The sequence below is a fragment of the Salvelinus namaycush genome, chromosome 18, assembly GCF_016432855.1.
Source record: "Salvelinus namaycush isolate Seneca chromosome 18, SaNama_1.0, whole genome shotgun sequence".
Taxonomy (NCBI): domain Eukaryota; kingdom Metazoa; phylum Chordata; class Actinopteri; order Salmoniformes; family Salmonidae; genus Salvelinus; species Salvelinus namaycush.
In genome coordinates, this window is record NC_052324.1 from 1,625,223 (window position 1) to 1,642,552 (window position 17,330).

General features: G+C 43.6%; 1 protein-coding gene across 1 annotated transcript; it reads left to right on the forward strand.

The window, feature by feature from the left end:
• Positions 1–1,804: 1,804 nt before the first annotated feature.
• Positions 1,805–16,047, forward strand: LOC120063497 (phosphatidylinositol 4,5-bisphosphate 5-phosphatase A-like). The gene is made up of 14 exons (XM_039013875.1): positions 1,805–1,908; positions 2,207–2,315; positions 5,338–5,454; positions 7,366–7,541; positions 8,841–8,952; positions 9,089–9,198; positions 9,319–9,526; positions 9,768–9,905; positions 10,053–10,136; positions 10,248–10,352; positions 10,582–10,839; positions 10,931–10,943; positions 15,464–15,600; positions 15,904–16,047. Exons 1-14 carry the CDS (start codon positions 1,835–1,837, stop codon positions 16,045–16,047), a joined length of 1,785 nt encoding a protein of 594 aa, XP_038869803.1. The 5' UTR covers positions 1,805–1,834.
• The last annotated feature ends 1,283 nt before the right edge of the window (positions 16,048–17,330 follow it).

A 17,330-nucleotide genomic window follows, 5' to 3' on the forward strand; every position in this document is an offset into this window, starting at 1 on the left:
TCTCTCTCTCTTCTCTTTCTTCCTTTCTCTCCTGTCTCTACCTCCTCTGCTCCACACCTGCTGCATCTTTCCCTCTCCTCCCCACCCACCTCCTCTTATTCCCCTCGGTGCTTTGCTTTCTCTAAACACCTTCACTCTTCTCTCTCTCTCTCTCTCTCTCTCTCTCTATCGCTTCCATTCTCTCTCTTGCTCTCTCTCCTCCTGGATGACTTAATTACCTGTTTCAGATGCTCTCAGTCGCACACAAGAGTGCAAACAGCCAAAAACTCAGGGCTGGCATTATGCTGCCAGAGCACCCTCGGAATAGGGGGAATGTGAACTGCTCAATCACATCAACGGATGCGTCAATGAGAGCACATAATAAATAACCCTCCCCACCATCACCAGACATGTAGAACTTTGGTCTTCCATTGCTAAACATCTAAACATCTGTCTATACTGCCTGGGACACTCTGATGGAATATGGTGATCACGACTTTCTCCTGCTATTGTTTTTCAGTGAGTTTGTGGGAGATGGATCCAGACAACCAGAACCAAAGCCAGCCACAGCCTGAGAACCCATCTGGACTAGCAGAGGTTTTAACCCCCACTCCAGCAGTAGTTCCAGGCACAGAAGCCCCAGCCTCCGACCCTTCTGCCTCTGCTCCTGCTCCTCAACTGTCAGTCCCAGTGCGGCCTCGGCGGCCTCAGAGAACCCCCAGAATAGAGGGCTCTGTGGACGTCTGTGATCCCAAATCTGACACTCCAGAGGCCAACCAGGACCGATCCACCACTCATGATGCTCCAGCTGGGGCCAGCCATCCTAAGCACCTGCAGCCTGAAGCAGCCAAGCCCCATGGGGTGCATGGAGGGGCCACTGAAACCACTCTGAAGGCTGGCCCTAAAGTCCCAGGCCACCCCCCAGGGGCCAGGAGCCCCATCTCAATGAGGGCAGCCTCAGTTCCCCAGCCACCGTCCTCCAGGCCTATACCTCCCCATCTCAACCCTCATGCCCAGAGGGCTTTCTCTGTGGTGGGCACCGCGGACACACAGTCTCAGGTGGTGGAAGACTTCAGGTGAGCTCCTGGCTCTGTGTGTTTTCTATCAGATCCAGCTTTCACTACAGCATAATAGTTGTTTTGAACATGAACAGGAAACGCTTTTTAAGAGCATGCTTCAGACCTTCAGTGCTGTGGTGGTGACACAGTAATTTGTCAATATATGGCCCCAAGCACCATAGTACAGGTTGCAGTGGCATGTGACCAACTAAACTTTTACTGGGGAGTCATTTCCTTTTATCACAGTGGCAGGAAACTGTTAAACCACATCTACCAGAGTACAGCCGGATGGAAATGGTTTGTGACTACTTCTAAAGGTCTTTTCCTCTTTTAACTCAAGACAATGTGTCTTTGCCACTGAAACTCCCAAATTGAGAAGCTGTAACAGTCAGCAGTTTGAGATATTCCCACTTCCCACTCTGTGTTATTTTCTATACTCACAACACATACCCAGTGTCCCCAAGGCTTTGTCAGAGCTCTCTGATAACCTCTCTAATTTATGATGCTAATTAAGTTAATGGAGAGAGTGCATACTTAGAGAATCAATGGAAGTGTATCAGATAAAGACGTATCTTCCTTACTCTGTTACATGGCAACAGAGTAAGGATGTGCCCTCCCATGTCCTGACAAATTTGTTGTAATTAAATGGTCTGCAGATCATTAAGAATCTGTTGCCCAATTATTTCGTTACGGGTTGAACCAAGCTTCTATTAATTGTATACTGTATGAGATTGTGAGATTCTGGGTTCCTTCTCTCTGATAGGGTGCACCTAATCACATGGAATGTGGGCGGTGCCATGCCGCCAGATGACATCACTGCTCTGCTGGGGTTGCACATTGGAGATGGAAACACAGACATGTATATAATTGGGTGAGCTTTTGCCTAGTGGCAGTCAGCCAACCATCTTCTCATCGCCAAGTATTCCAGAAGATCTCTCTTATCCCTTATATCCATCCGCCTTCCACAGACAGTCCCCTAGGTTGAGTGGTTGGCTTTACTGTTAAACAACATTGATCCATCTATTTAACTGTCTTTATATTTCCCCCTACATATGTTTTATTGTCCATCCATTTCCTTGTTACAGTCCTTTCCCACTCTCTCTCTCTCTCTTTCTCACTCTCTTCCTCCTCCCCTCTCTTTTGACTGTGTGTTACTGCTGCTCTCTCAGGCTACAGGAAGTCAACTCAATGATCAACAAAAGGCTGAAAGACGTTCTCTTCACAGACCAATGGAGCGACGCCTGCATGGAGAGACTCAGCCCCTTCGGATACATACTGGTCAGTAAAGGGCTGACACTGACACAGAGACACACACACACTGGTGCACACACAAAAAGAGAAATAATGCAGAGCAAACAAATAGAGCTCATGTTATGTACATTTGTGAAAACTGTTTTGAAATGTAAGTGCAGTGAGAGCCAGTCTCTAGACTCTGCTGTTCTCTCTGATCATATCTCTCCCAGTCTATGTGATGTGTATAATATGTGAGGGCATAGTGAAGCGGATGGGTTCATTACTCTCTCTCTCTGTCTCTCTGTCTCTCTGTCTCTCTGTCTCTCTGTCTCTCTGTCTCTCTCTCTCTCTCTCTTTCTCTCTCTCTCTCTGTCTCTCTTTCTCTCTCTCTTTCTCACTGTCTCTCTCTCTGTCTCTCTCTCTGTCTCTCTTTCTCTCTCTCTTTCTCTCTGTCTCTCTCTCTCTCTCTCTCTGTCTCTCTCTCTTTCTCTCTCTCTTTCTCACTCTCTCTCTCTGTCTCTCTCTCTCTCTGTCTCTCTTTCTCTCTGTCTCTCTCTCTTTCAGCTCTGTGACTTGCTGCAGCACTATTGGTTAGAGAAATTTTTTCATCCATTTCCAATGTGCTTATTTACGCTCCATCTATTCAAACGTGCTTGTGTGTGTGTGTGTGTGTGTGTGCGTGCGCGCGTGCGTGCGTGCGTGTGTTTGAGAGAGAAAGAGTAAGGGAGAGGAGGGGGTCCTGCCACAGCTGGTGCAGTGTGGTTAGTTGGTGTTTCTTGGCCTGTCAGTGTCTAACACATTATTCCGCACTGTTGGAGAGGTAGGTAGAGAGGATGAATCAGCTGCAGAGAGACAACAGAAAGCTAGACGAGAGGGTGTCTCCCAGGGTTCTGGTTTATTTCTGGACTGTAAGGCTCCCTCTGTGTTGATGGCTCTGTGACAGTGAGACTGATTCTGTCCCCTGGCCTTCATCTCATGCCCTGCTTGACTCCAAAACACTCTTATAATGTTGCTCATGAGAGCTTTTTATGTGCATATGTGTTCACATGCATGCATGTGTATTTGTTAGGACTGTATGTCTGAGTGGTTGTTAGTATCTGTACTCTATGTGTTACCGCTGAACTTCAACCATAACAGTATTACTGTAGTAGTCTGTCTAGTCATGGAATGTTGCACAGACATAAGGTCTCCAAGAATGACCTGTACCCCAACACCCCCTCTTTTCTCTCCCTAAGGTCACTGTCAGTAATATCCCCCTCCCTTCTTTCCGCTCTCTTCCGCTCTCACAGCCCACTGTCAGACTTGGCTGGCAATTAGACCTATCAGAAGAGAGCTTGCCAAACCATCCACCCTACAGACAAATACGTCAATCAAGTCTTCTCTAATCAACACCCTCTATTGAAGCTATTGTAGGCTGGTCCCAGATCTGTTTGTGCTCTTGCTAACCCCATTACTGTCATTTTGTTGGCAAGAGAGCAGAAACAGACCCAGGCTACCTCTATTGCTATTTTGGTGGACATATCAACCAATCAAAAATGTTGTTTTTTAGAGACGAATCACAGGAAACAATGTAATGTAGTTGAAGTAAAGAAAAAGCTTGTGAAAGATGAAGGGCACATGAATATTCCCACGGTCTTCAGAGCTGTGGCCCGGCATTACACTATGCTGTGTAATACCTTTTTTGCACTATTGGTTAGAGCCTGTAAGTAAGCATTTCACTGTAAGGTCTACACCTGTTGTATTCGGCGCACGTGACAAATAAACTTTGATTTGATTTGCTGGATATGCGCTTGACTTCCTCTGCAAAACTACTGGCTAACAGCTCATCTCAGGCCTAAGTCAGGCACGTACACACACACACACACTCTTATGCCTAATGTATTTTGTATTATCAACCCAAAATGTGGTTTGGCAGCCCTCAACACCATTCCCAAATGTTCCCTGAAGTTAATCAGAGATGTCTTTCAACCCCACACACACACTGACGCATACACGCATCTACACTTATTCACACTGTCATTTACACACAATCACGCATACAGAACACACAGGCTCGCATTCACTATGTCCTTACACAGAAACATACACACACATAAATACATAAACCTAGTCCAGTTTATGGTTCAATAGAGCCCATTACACAACCAAGCCCTCCAAATAGCCAGTGAGTATGCAAGCGAGAGGGGCCTTCTCTCTCGTGGAGATGTGTGCCTCTGTTAATGCCTTGAGGGCATCACAGGTCCCAGCGATGCGAGGTCAGGCTGCTTATGGATGTGGCTGGAGTGTATTTACTGGGGAAGGGAGTAGCATTACTTTAATCTCTGGTCTAGAGTGAGGAATTGTTTACAGCATTTCCCCCTTTATTAGTAGATAGAAATATCACAAACTGTATTACCTGGTATCTAGACCAATAAAATACAAGTGAAATACATTTGCAGGCTGGGTAGGCTCAATATGATAATTGTGAGTACAGGCCTTCTGTGGTGTATGCTGTATCATGTATTCCACAGTGCAGGATTGTCAAATCATGCATCATGTTTTTCCCTCACATGGGTTTACTGTTTAGACAGAGAGGGTAGGGGAGGCTATGCCCTCCTTTTGGTTCGCTGCTTCATGAAAAACAGTGGGAGAGCTGGACCACTGAATCCTGATGAGAGAGAGACATCACTGGTACACAGTAGAGAGACAGACATACATACAGTTATATCCAGTCGTTCAGTTAGCAGGCTTCAGGCAGACAGCCCAGAGAGGATGTGTATATAAACTTGCCGATATAAAATAGAGGTGTTCATTTGCCTAGAGATTACAGTAATCATTATCCCACTGAATGGGGGACAACAAGAACATGGGTGAATACAATCAACTCATGTCCACTTATCAGTAGGCTTTATAGGCAATCAGCTCATCTATAATGGCTCATGTATTTCTAACTGTCAAATTCATCAGGAGACAATTTACCTTCCCCATCACCTTACATTGTGACTCATTATCTCACAACTTCACTCCTTCTCTCCCATTTCTGTCTCCCTCCCTCCATTTTCTTCCCCTCTCTCTCGCTCTGTCTCAGGTGACGTCCCAGCGGATGCAGGGGGTGTTGCTGCTGGTCTTCGCTAAGTACTACCACCTCCCCTTCCTCCGAGGGGTGCAGACAGAGACCACCCGCACCGGCCTGGGGGGCTACTGGGTAAGACACCTGCCTTCTGAGACTACATTCTACAGAGAACCACAAAAAACTGTCCACAATGACTAGTGATGGGCAAGAAATCGCTTGTTACATATCGCAATATAATTTTTGGACGATATTATATTGATATTTGACTAATTGTATCATCCTCTCTCTTGTCTCTCTGCAGCAGACATATAGTGAGCGATATGTTTTGAACATCAAATCGCAATAAAATCACAGTATCGAATCGCAATACATATAGAATCGTGATAATCGCAATACATATGGTATCGGCACCTAAGTATTGTGATAATATCGTATCGTGAGGTCCCTGGTAATTCCCAGTCCTAACACTGACTTATCCTAATGACCAACTGACGGAGAATCAGACCGACCACATTAATGAAGACAGCCCCAACACTCCAGGCTAAGATATAGAAGTGGGAAAGTCAGCGCTATTGACCTGAAGTGCACAATCAGAACTGACCCACCCTTAAATCTAGAATTTTTAATTGCATTTTACATTTGTCATTTAGGAGACACTCTTATCCAGAGTGACTTACAGTAGTGAGTGCATACCTTTTTTCTTTCACTGAAACAATAACAAAGCAGTCACCCCACCTCTTTAGTAAAAAGCTGAGGGATGGGCCTGGAGGAATTTTACCACTCTCAAACTTATAGACAGAGCTATGGATGCAAGCACTGACCATACATTTACAGTACATTGTTTACAAACATTGGAGTAAAACAAGCTTATATTTTGGGTTCTGAAAGTTCAAAAATGTATCTAGCAACTTCTAGCTTTAAAAAGCCTTCCCACAGCCAGTCAGTCTAAGGGCAACAAGGCAGTGGTAAGGATGAAAAATGACCTTCCCTCCAGGGTTGCTTCTGTTGGCCTCTGTTTCCCTTACTTCTCATTATTTATCAGGAAGGGTTATGTTTGAGCAGGCTGTACCCAGAGCTTGTCTGTAAGTCCGCCTCCATACCTCTGATGTCCAGAAGGTGCTGCTTTACTATTCTCAAAGAGAGAATGCCTTTATGGTTCACAGCATTAAAGGTAGACTCAGCGATATGACATAGATGTAAACAGGTCAATTTGCCGCAACAACTAAGAGCGTTGATGCGCAAGGTTCATCTTCTCCTCTGTTTTGGTGCCCTGGCTTCTACACCGTGAACAGTGTGAAGCGAACCCGTGCATGTGCACAGATTCTCTGTGTGACTGTGTGAAAGTGAAGTCTTGCGTCTCGCTCATCTCAATATCTGCGGTGCTGCTTGTGGCAACTCATTTCGCTGAGTCTACCTTTAAAGGGATACTTCAGGATTTTGGCCATAAAACCCTTTATCTACTACCCCGGAGTCAGATGAACTCATGGATACCATTTGTATGTATATGCATCCAGTATGAAGGAAGTTGGAGGTAGTTTCGTGAGCCAATGCTAACTAGCATCTGTCTGCCTGTTTTGCTGTAGTAATGCACTGTGACGTCTTTCTATTGTCCTCTCTGTATGAACTCAGATAAGCATCAGCACATTCTGCAGTTCTCCCTCTGCTGTATCATCTCTTGTATTTTAGTAGGTCAGAGCTGTAGAGGCTGAGCAGCAGGAGGAAGCACACGGCTCCATCCTGCCTTCAGTCACATAGAGCACTGCACGTTAAATATTGATCATGTCATTCACTGGTCATTCATGTATCCACAAACTTCCTGCCCTCAGATAGGTTTCCGCACTGGGGGTTTGTCTTATAGGCTAGGTTACTATTCGTACCATTTGTTCTTTCAGTTTGCAAGTTTAATGTTTTATTACATCATACTAATCTTGCCATTCTGCTCCTGTCCCCAATCGTCAACCTTATTCTGTTCCTCTCTTTTTCTCTCACTCTACCCCTTCCTTTATTCTCTCACTCCCTCTCATTTCTTCGGTCCTGTTGTAGGGTAATAAAGGGGGTGTGAGTGCCCGCATGTCTGTGTTTGGTCACACCATCTGTTTCTTGAACTGCCACTTGCCGGCCCACATGGAGAACTCTGAGCAGCGGATGGAGGACTTTGAGAGCATCCTGCAGCAGCAGCAGTTTGAAGGCCAGGCTGCCACAGGGGTGCTGGACCACGAGTTAGTCTCTATACATATGAACACTGGACCACGAGTTAGTCTCTATACATATGAACACTGGACCACGAGTTAGTCTCTATACATATGAACACTGGACCATGAGTTAGTCTCTATACATATGAACACTGGACCACAAGTTAGTCTCTATACATATGAACACTGGACCATGAGTTAGTCTCTATACATATGAACACTGGACCACAAGTTAGTCTCTATACATATGAACACTGGACCACAAGTTAGTCTCTATACATATGAACACTGGACCACGAGTTAGTCTCTATACATATGAACACTGGACCACAAGTTAGTCTCTATACATATGAACACTGGACCACGAGTTAGTCTCTATACATATGAACACTGGACCACGAGTTAGTCTCTATACATATGAACACTGGACCACGAGTTAGTCTCTATACATATGAACACTGGACCACGAGTTAGTCTCTATACATATGAACACTGGACCACGAGTTAGTCTCTATACATATGAACACTGGACCACGAGTTAGTCTCTATACATATGAACACAACACCCACTTAAGTTTCCCTCTCAGGCACTTGCACAAATAAACAACGGTGTAGCTTTTTTATTTTATTTTTGGACCGGCTAAAGGTCCCGAAACTTCTGCGCATGTGTGAGATTCTCCATGTAGATTTTTTACATAGCTGTTGCTCACTGTGCTACCGCTTCCCCCTCCTTCCTCCCTGCGGCGATGATCTGACGTCTTTATCTAGTGTAGCCTAGTCTAAAACCTTTCACATGTTGTACAATAGACATTACCGACATGTTGTACAACAGACATTACTGACGTGTTGTACAATATACAATGCCTACATGTTGTACAATAGACATTACCGACGTGTTGTACAATAGACATTACCAACGTGTTGTACAATAGACATTACCGACGTGTTGTACAATAGACATTACCAAACTTCTTTGTCTGTTGTAACAGTAGGCTATTACTAACATAAGCACAACACAAACAGGCAGTCTAAATAGCAATTGCATTTAATTTTTTCATCGTCATTGCAATCATTGTCTAAGCAGGAATCAACAAACACATAAGAAAGCATACTTGCAGCAGTCCACCCTCCCTTGTATCCAGTAAAGATATAGAGGGTTTACAGTAGTTAAGGTTACACTAAAAGTACCTGATTTAGCCATTGATATACTGTACCTAACCAAAGCAAATATTTTGTGTGATTTAGAGGACATACCTTATAATTAAAAGCATCTTTACAGTTCCGCTCTGCCCTCAGTCCACTCCATATTATTCTCCTCCTCCACAGTGTGGTGTTCTGGTTTGGAGATCTGAATTTCCGCATTGATGAACTGGAAATTCCGGCTGTGAAAGCAGCCATTGATAACAACAAACTCACCATGCTGTGGGAGAAAGACCAGGTGAGATGCATGTTCAAGATGAAGGCTCACTATTAAACGGAGAGTGTAATGTAGAGGATGCCACTAGAAGGCATTCAGAGACCAACATAACAGACACATAATTTAACCTTATTCACTGTTATCTCCTATTCTACAGCTGAACATGGCCAAAGACAGCGAGTCAGTGCTGGAGGGGTTTCTGGAGGGTCCTCTCAAATTCCCCCCCACTTACAAGTTTGATGTGGGGACAGATACATACGATACAAGGTTTGTGGTGACATGGGCGTCTTTCTTGCACCTAAAGATCAAATGAGAAGAGTGTTCTTATCATCACAGCTCTTACCCCCCTGCTTTCTCTTTCTCTATCTCGCTTTCTCTCTCTCTCAGTGGGAAGAAGCGTAAGCCTGCGTGGACAGACAGGATCCTGTGGCGTCTGAGGGCCACAGTTCCCTCTGGGCCGACCCCTAATGCTGGGAAGAGAGGCTCTATTTTAGGGCTGAGCAGCGGGACCAAGGTCACCCAGCACTTCTATCGCAGTCACATGGAGTACATGGTCAGCGACCACAAGCCTGTCTCTTCCATCTTCACCCTCCAGGTGAGACACAGCCCCTCTCCCTCTCTTTCCCCCCCATGTCCCAGTTGTCACCGGAGTTGTGACATGCACATAACTTTACCTAAAACGCCGCTGTAACCTGTAATAAACAGGGATAACCATTGTTGTAACAGATTTCTACAGACTGTATGTTGATGCTGTATTATGTCAGCGAGAGATGTTGATGTTGTGTTCTATTGATTATATACCATGATGATATTGACCTCCAGAATTATGTGTGTAGTTCCCCTATAAGGTGGACATGCCCCTGGTGACGATCATGGTGGAGGATGAGTGGAACAGCATTGCAGATGCCACGTGCACATTCAAGGCTGCACCTAATTTCGCTCGCAGCTCCTGGGACTGGATTGGGCTGTACAAGGTTCTCACTCTCAACCTTCTAGAGCAGATTTCAATGTTTAACAAAGCGTGAAGTAACCCAGATAATGTGTCATGATGAAGTCATAATTAGCTAAGACATTAAGTGTTTTTGTAAAATCAGGAATTGGTGTTGCCTTTGCCTCCCCAGGTGGGATTCAAACACCATAAGGACTATGTAGGCTATGTGTGGGCCAAGCAGGAGGAGGCAGATTACCATAGAGTAGAACACGAGGTAAGGGCGACTTTTAATAACAAACATGAATGAACTGGAGAACCTTGTCATGGTACTGTATCTATGTGTTTTGACTCTTCTCTCCCTCTTTACCTGTCTTTACCTCTGCAGGTGACCTTTACTGAGGAAGAGTTGCCCAAGGGCTCAGGAGACTTCATCTTGTGTTACTATAGCAATAACACGAGCACCCTCGTGGGTGTGACAGAGCCTTTCCAGGTGCTTACAGTGATGCTGTGTAGTTTTTATGGTAAATATATAAAACATTGAAGTATAATGGGATTGGTCATTTAACTCTCCTTTGGTTCTTCCACACCCATCCCCACTCCTTCATTTTGTTCTACACCATTTCCTGTGCTACTTCCCTATGCTCTTTTCCTTGGTCCTTCGCTCTTCTTTCTCTATCTCTTCCTCCTCTCCTCTCCCCTCCCTCATCTCTCCTCTGCAGATCCAGCTCCCCACCTCCAGCCCTGCCGGTAGCCCCTCTGACGACAGCTCTGATTTCACCTCTGAGGACGACAGCGTGGTTGGTATGAAGACCATGTCCCGCAGTCCCAGCCCCCGGAAAAAGAAACACAGAGCCCGACACAGCCATAGCCGCAGTCCCAGCCACAGCCGTAGCCGCAGTGGCAGCCCTGTGCTGCCCGAAATGAAGGGCCTCAAGCTGCAGCATGGCTCGGCCCACAACACCACAGATGGGGAGAAGGTGAAGGCCTCATCTGAGGCTGGGGATAGAGGGTTGTGATGGAGCCCCTGTTATTCTGCGCTCACATGACCAACTCTGTGTGGTTTCTTAGTACATGATGCACTGTACTGTATTGTATGTTTCCTTTATTGAAAATGTACATTTTCGGGTGCCATTTGTTTCAGGACTGGGGTTAGGCTTCTCGTACTGGAAGACTACTTTGTCTTGTGTGATTTTTCTTCAGCTGTTTTCAAATGTATATCTCCCTGTAGATTCTCTCATTCCTCTCACACTCTCTCTCGCTCTCTCACTCGGTCACTCTTCCCTCTCAGGTGTAGAAAATACAGGGAGTTTTTGTCTGATTTTAAGAGAACCTTACAGGGCAAATCATTAACAAATCTCAGGCAGAGGGAATTGGCCACCAAATGCATATCGCCAGTTGTTTCACAGATATTTTGAAGCAGCATAATATTTACCCCTCTGTATCAGCCCTGGGGGCTTAGTCAGCAGGTTAGCATGTGTGACAGCATGAGCAAATGCTGTCTTTTGATGAGGAGAACGATTAGTTTGACTCCCAAAGGGAACATTCCTCGCAAATAGTAATAATCCCTATTTGCTTTAGCGCAAGTCCTGTCCTACATTTTGATACAGAAGTGTGTCTGCTGCTACATATATTCTCTAAGAGACCTGGTCCACAAGTGATTTTTATGAGTTTTGGATTTAAAAAAAGTTGAATCACCAGGAATTCATCAGAAAAGGTGTTTAATTTAGTAAATCTATTCCAAACTATTCCCACGAATAAAATAAAAAAAAGAGACATATGTGATTGGGTTTCAATGTAATCAAGGTATGAAATGTATGTTATTTTCAAATGTATTTTGGAGCTTAGTTGTGGTCAATTCGCAGTGTACAAATTATTATTATTATGCTCCCGACCATCCGATCTGATAAACATCGTCCAGCGGCAGAATCGAGTTGCCTACCCCTGCCTTAGGAATTGGGCCAAGGAGATGAAGATAGAGAGCCAACCCTTAATGAAATGTGATTCCAATAGCATCCACTGTGTTAGACAGAGTTCTAAATGCTAGGTGTAGTATACTACCAGTATATGGATACCTGCCCTTATTCATAAACCCTTGTGAGTTGGCTTGACTGCATGGATCACTTAAATGCCATGATGAAAAAAGAAGTTTAAACATTTTCACCTTCAGGGTACTGGTGTTTCCAGTTCTCTTATTTTCTTCCCTGCACCTCTCTTTTTCCCTCTTTCTCTCTCTCGTGTCCCCTCTCTCCCTTTTCTCTATTGGTGATAGTGATTAGCTGAAACTGTTCTGTCACTAGTAGTGATGTGTTGGATTGTTAGCCTGTGACCTCCAATGCAACACCCTAGACACTTTCTACCTATGGGCTGTTTGCTTAGGACAGTGTGTGCTGTTGTACTGTAACCTCATTGTGCGTGTGTTCATGTATGTATGCCACTATGAGTGTGTTTTATGAAAGTGTGTGTGTGTGTGTGTGTGTGTGTGTGTGTGTGTGTGTGTGTGTGTGTGTGTGTGTGTGTGTGTGTGTTTTGGGTTTACAAAAGTGAGTGTGTAATTGTGTATGACTGATAGTGATGTGTGTATGTGCTTGCATGGTTTTCTGGACATACTGTACATTCCGGTACTGTGATTTTGTGCCGTTAAAAGTGCTGTTTTTGACTTTTGACTGTTTGGAAAAAATGTTATGACGACAGTGTAAACACAAAATGACATGTTAGATGTAGATACATAAGGAAAATGAAAGGCTGAATCAGTTTGCTTGCAGAACAGCAAGAAAGACAATTTCTTTCATCCTATTTAAACGATACAAAATACACTGCAGATAGTCTGAAGCTCATCCAAGGTAAATGATCAGTACTGCATATGTACAAGTGAAAATGGCTTTCTATTGTTGTTATCCATTGATTATGTGTATCAATCAATATAACTTCATTGATCCAAAGCATGGTTATAGAAAAGGTGATAAGGAAAGATCTGAAAGTCTAATTCAATTGTCTTTTGCTATTTTAGTCTTTGGAAATGTCTCTCTCCCACACTGTATGTGGAATTTTAAAGATATGAATAAGGAATGTTATTGAAAGCTTATAACGTGTTTAAAACAGGTGAGAGTAGGCTATGTACTGTATGTAAATGACAAATATCAAATAGAGAACATATGACAATCAATGCCAAAAATGATGCATATATTTTCTTATTTTATTGTGTCAAATGAGAACCTGAATTCTGCTGGCAAGTGTGGGAGAAAAATGTTAAAGCAAAAGGGTTTAAAGTCAAAGTTCTATTTAATTTAATAGACTATATAGTGTATACATATTTGTTTTTTATTTATTTTAATTTTATATTTATTCATGCGCACAACATAGTTTTATGTGGAGGCAAAAAGAAACAACCTCTTGACTTTGTTTATCTGTGATTTCAGATCAAATGTCATTTTTTTTAAAATTGTATTGTCTCTGCAAGCTTTATGTGATTGGGATTAAAACAACTGGAAAACATTACAACAACATTGTAAGAGGCTTGAATTGGCTAGTTGTTGAACGTTGATGTTAGAGGGTGTGTTGTGGACCCGTCCATGGGGGTCAGGGGAACCTCTCTGCTTTCCAGCTTAACACCTCTGTCATACACGTTGTTTAGAGAAAAAAAAGAAAACTCCTCTTTAAGCTGTACAGCTGGTCTGCTCTTTGAGTCTCTTGTTTTCAGTCGGCCAGATCAAAGAAGCATTTCGCTACACCCACAATAACATCTGCTAATTATGTGTATGTGACCAATAATATTTTATTTTATTTGACATTAATAAGGAACTAATTATATTGCAATACATTGATGTTGTTGCAGTATATTGTAAGAAACAGCTCTATTATAAAACATACAATGCCTAGACACCTCATTGTGTTGGGGGTGGTTTGTTACAGTGGAGAAGACCACTAGAAATGTTACAAAGGAAACATACGCTATGAGTACTTTCAGTGTTGGTTGTTATTTAACAAAAACCAGGTCAGATCTACAATAGTCATTATAAGCTCATCACTAAGCTAAGGATCCTGGGACTAAACACCTCCCTCTGCAACTGGATCCTGGACTTCCTGACGGGCCGCCCCCAGGTGGTGAGGGTAGGTAGCAACACATCTGCCACGCTGATCCTCAACACTGGAGCTGCCCAGGGGCTCAGTCCCATCCTGTACTCCCTGTTCACCCACGACTGCGTGGCCAGGCACGACTCCAACACCATCATTAAGTTTGCAGACGACAAAACAGTGGTAGGCCTGATCACCGACAATGACGAGACAGCCTATAAGGAGGAGGTCAGAGACCTGGCCGGGTGGTGCCAGAATAACAACCTATCCCTCAACGTAACCAGGACTGAGATGATTGTGGACTACAGGAAAAGGAGGACCGAGCATCGCCCCCATTCTCATCGACGGGGCTGTAGTGGAGCAGGTTAAGATCTTCAAGTTCCTTGGCGTCCACATCAACAACAAACTAGAATGGTCCAAACACACCAAGACAGTCGTGAAGAGGGCACGACAAAGCCTATTCCCCCTCAGGAAACTAAAAAGATTTGGCATGGGTCCTGAGATCCTCAGAAGGTTCTACAGCTGCAACATCGAGAGCATCCTGACTGGTTGCATCACTACCTGGTACGGCAATTGCTCGGCCTCTGACCGCAAGGCACTACAAAGGGTAGTGCATACGGCCCAGTACATCACTGGGGCTAAGCTGTCTGCCATCCAGGTAGCTGTCTGCTACACCAGGCGGTGTCAGAGGAAGGCCCTAAAAATTGTCAACGACCCCAGCCAACCCAGTCATAGACTGTTCTCTCTACTACCGCATGGCAAGCGGTACCGGAGCGCCAAGTCTAGGACAAAAAGGCTTCTCAACAGCTTTTACCCCCAAGCCATAAGACTCCTGAACAGGTAATCAAATGGCTACCCGGACTATTTGCATTGTGTGCCCCCCCCAACCCCTCTTTTACGCTACTGCTACTCTCTGTTCATCATATATGCATAGTCACTTTAACCATATCTACATGTACATACTACCTCAATCAGCCTGACTAACCGGTGTCTGTATGTAGCCTCGTTACTTTTCATAGCCTCGCTACTGTATATGGCCTGTCTTTTTACTGTTGTTTTATTTCTTTACTTACCTATTGTTCACCTAATATCTTTTTTGCACTATTGGTTAGAGCCTGTAAGTAAGCAATTCACTGTAAGATCTACACCTGTTGTATTCGGCGCACGTGACAAATAAACTTTGATTTGAAGAAGCATTAACATTATTTTGTAATTCTACCAACATATCCTAAACCTAAAGACCCATGAGTCATGAGTCATGACCAATAAATCAAAGTTTATTGGTCATGTACACAGATTAGATAGTAAAAGTACGACTAAAGGTAGAAAATGATTTACTTAGCTTTTACATTGGCTGCATTCATGTAAAGCCCTATCTAAACCATTTACAATTGTCTGTCCCCACTCCCCAGGCTGCCATTCAGTCCCAGTTAGACGGGGTATGTACAGGTCTCAGTTATATATCCAAAGCCTGTTGATTTTAATTGTTTATTCTGTACCCCTCTCCTTCTCTCCCTCTCCTCCCTGTAGATGTGAGTCTGGTCGAGGCTGAGGTCCTGAGTGTTCCAGTGGAGAAGCGCAGACAGGGAACAGAGCCCTCCAGACGGTTACTCATGCACCTGAACACTGGCCTGATCAAGAAAGACATCAGCGAGATGGACAGGAGGGTAACAAAAAGTAAGGAGGAATGATAGAAAAGTTAAGGTCATTTTCCGGACATTTTGAATAAAGTTATGTGCACTGCTGGAAGGCCCTGATTCTCTCTTCTCTCCTCTGTGGACGAGTTCAGACAGGGAACTGAGAACAACAGGAGTGGACGCATCACCAAGCCTGTCGAAGCGATGGAGAGAACTGACATATTGACAACTCAGTGTGAGAAGGTGTTTGTTTGTGTGTGTGTATACTGATGGGGTCTGAATTTTGTAAAGCCGTATCTAAACAATTTACAATTGTTTGTCTTCACTCTCCAGGCTGTCAGTCAGTCCCAGTTAGATGGTGTACCTACAGGCCTCAGTCAGCTCCACTATTGCCTGGGGGACGTAAAGGACATCCAGAACTCCCTGGCAGACATCAGCAAGGACTGGAAGCAAAGCATCAACACTGTTGAATCTTGAAGGATGTAAAATATGCTGGGATGCAACACAGTTAGCTTGCCTCAGCCGTGGAGAACCTGAAGAATATATTTTAAGATGCCACATTATTGGGGACTATTATTATTGGCTTGCATTGCATTTGTTGTGACACTGTATGACAGGCCTCTTCAACCCTGTTCCGGGAGAGTTACCTAATTATTAGCTGGTTGATAAGCTAAATCAGGTACAGTGCCTTCATAAAGTATTCACACCTCTTTACTTTTTCCACATTTTGTTGTGTTACAGCCTGAATTTAAAATTGATTAAATGAAGATGTTGTGTCACAAGCCTACACGCAGAATACCCCATAATGTCAAAGTGGAATTATGTTTTTACAAATGATCAAAAATGAATTCAAAAGCTTTAATGTCTTGAGTCAATAAGTGTTCAACCCCTTTTTTATGGCAAGCCAAAATAAGTTGAAGGATGTAAAATAAAGATCAACAAGTCGCATAATAAGTTACATGGACTCACTCTGTGCGCAATAAAAGTGTTTAACGTGATTTTCTTATGACTACCTCGTCTCTGTACCCCACACATACAGCAGTGAATTTCAAACAAAGATTCAACCAAAAAGACCAGGGAGTTTTTCCAATGCCTCACAAAGAAGGGCATCTATTGGTAGATGGTTAAAAAAATAAATGAAAACAATGAGCATGGTGAACTTATTAATTACACTTTGGATGGTGTGTCACTACCAGTGGCGATTTTAGCATGTAAATATTGGTGGGGCAAACAAAAATATATGTTTTTTAGATGCATGCCAGCAAAGCCACTACACTACACAACACATGACATATCACATCACTAAACAATACATTAATTGCACTATAAAGGTGACAAACGGTGCCCACAAACTTTTTAAATAGATTTTTTATTTAACCTTTATTTAACTTGGCAAGCCAGTAAAGAACAAATTCTTATTTACATACATAAAGCTGTCCCAACAGCAGAGTCCCAACACCTTACAACTGCTACACCTGGCTATCAGCAGAGCCTTGTCTGGCAGCGAAACAGTTCATTCAGCCTCATTTACTGCCTTTTAAAAAAACATAGCTGATATGGCTGACTTGCTTAAACAAATGTGGTTTCTACTGACAATTGAATGTACAAACTATGGCGTAAGAGGACGACAAGCGGATTAGAGGCAATCAGTCATTTCGATTAAGACATTAATGAGTGAGCTAGGACCGACGTAGTCAATATTACTATTTTTTCAGCACTTTTGAAATGTACCGCGATAGAATTCAGAACATGGAACGTTT

Coding starts and splice junctions, on each gene's coding strand:
- LOC120063497 (XM_039013875.1), top strand. CDS start 1,835: ATGCCGCCAGATGACATCACTGCTCTGCTGGGGTTGCACATTGGAGAT. Junction 1,909..2,206: donor ACAGACATGTATATAATTGG/GTGAGCTTTTGC, acceptor CTGCTCTCTCAG/GCTACAGGAAGTCAACTCAA. Junction 5,455..7,365: donor CCGGCCTGGGGGGCTACTGG/GTAAGACACCTG, acceptor GTCCTGTTGTAG/GGTAATAAAGGGGGTGTGAG.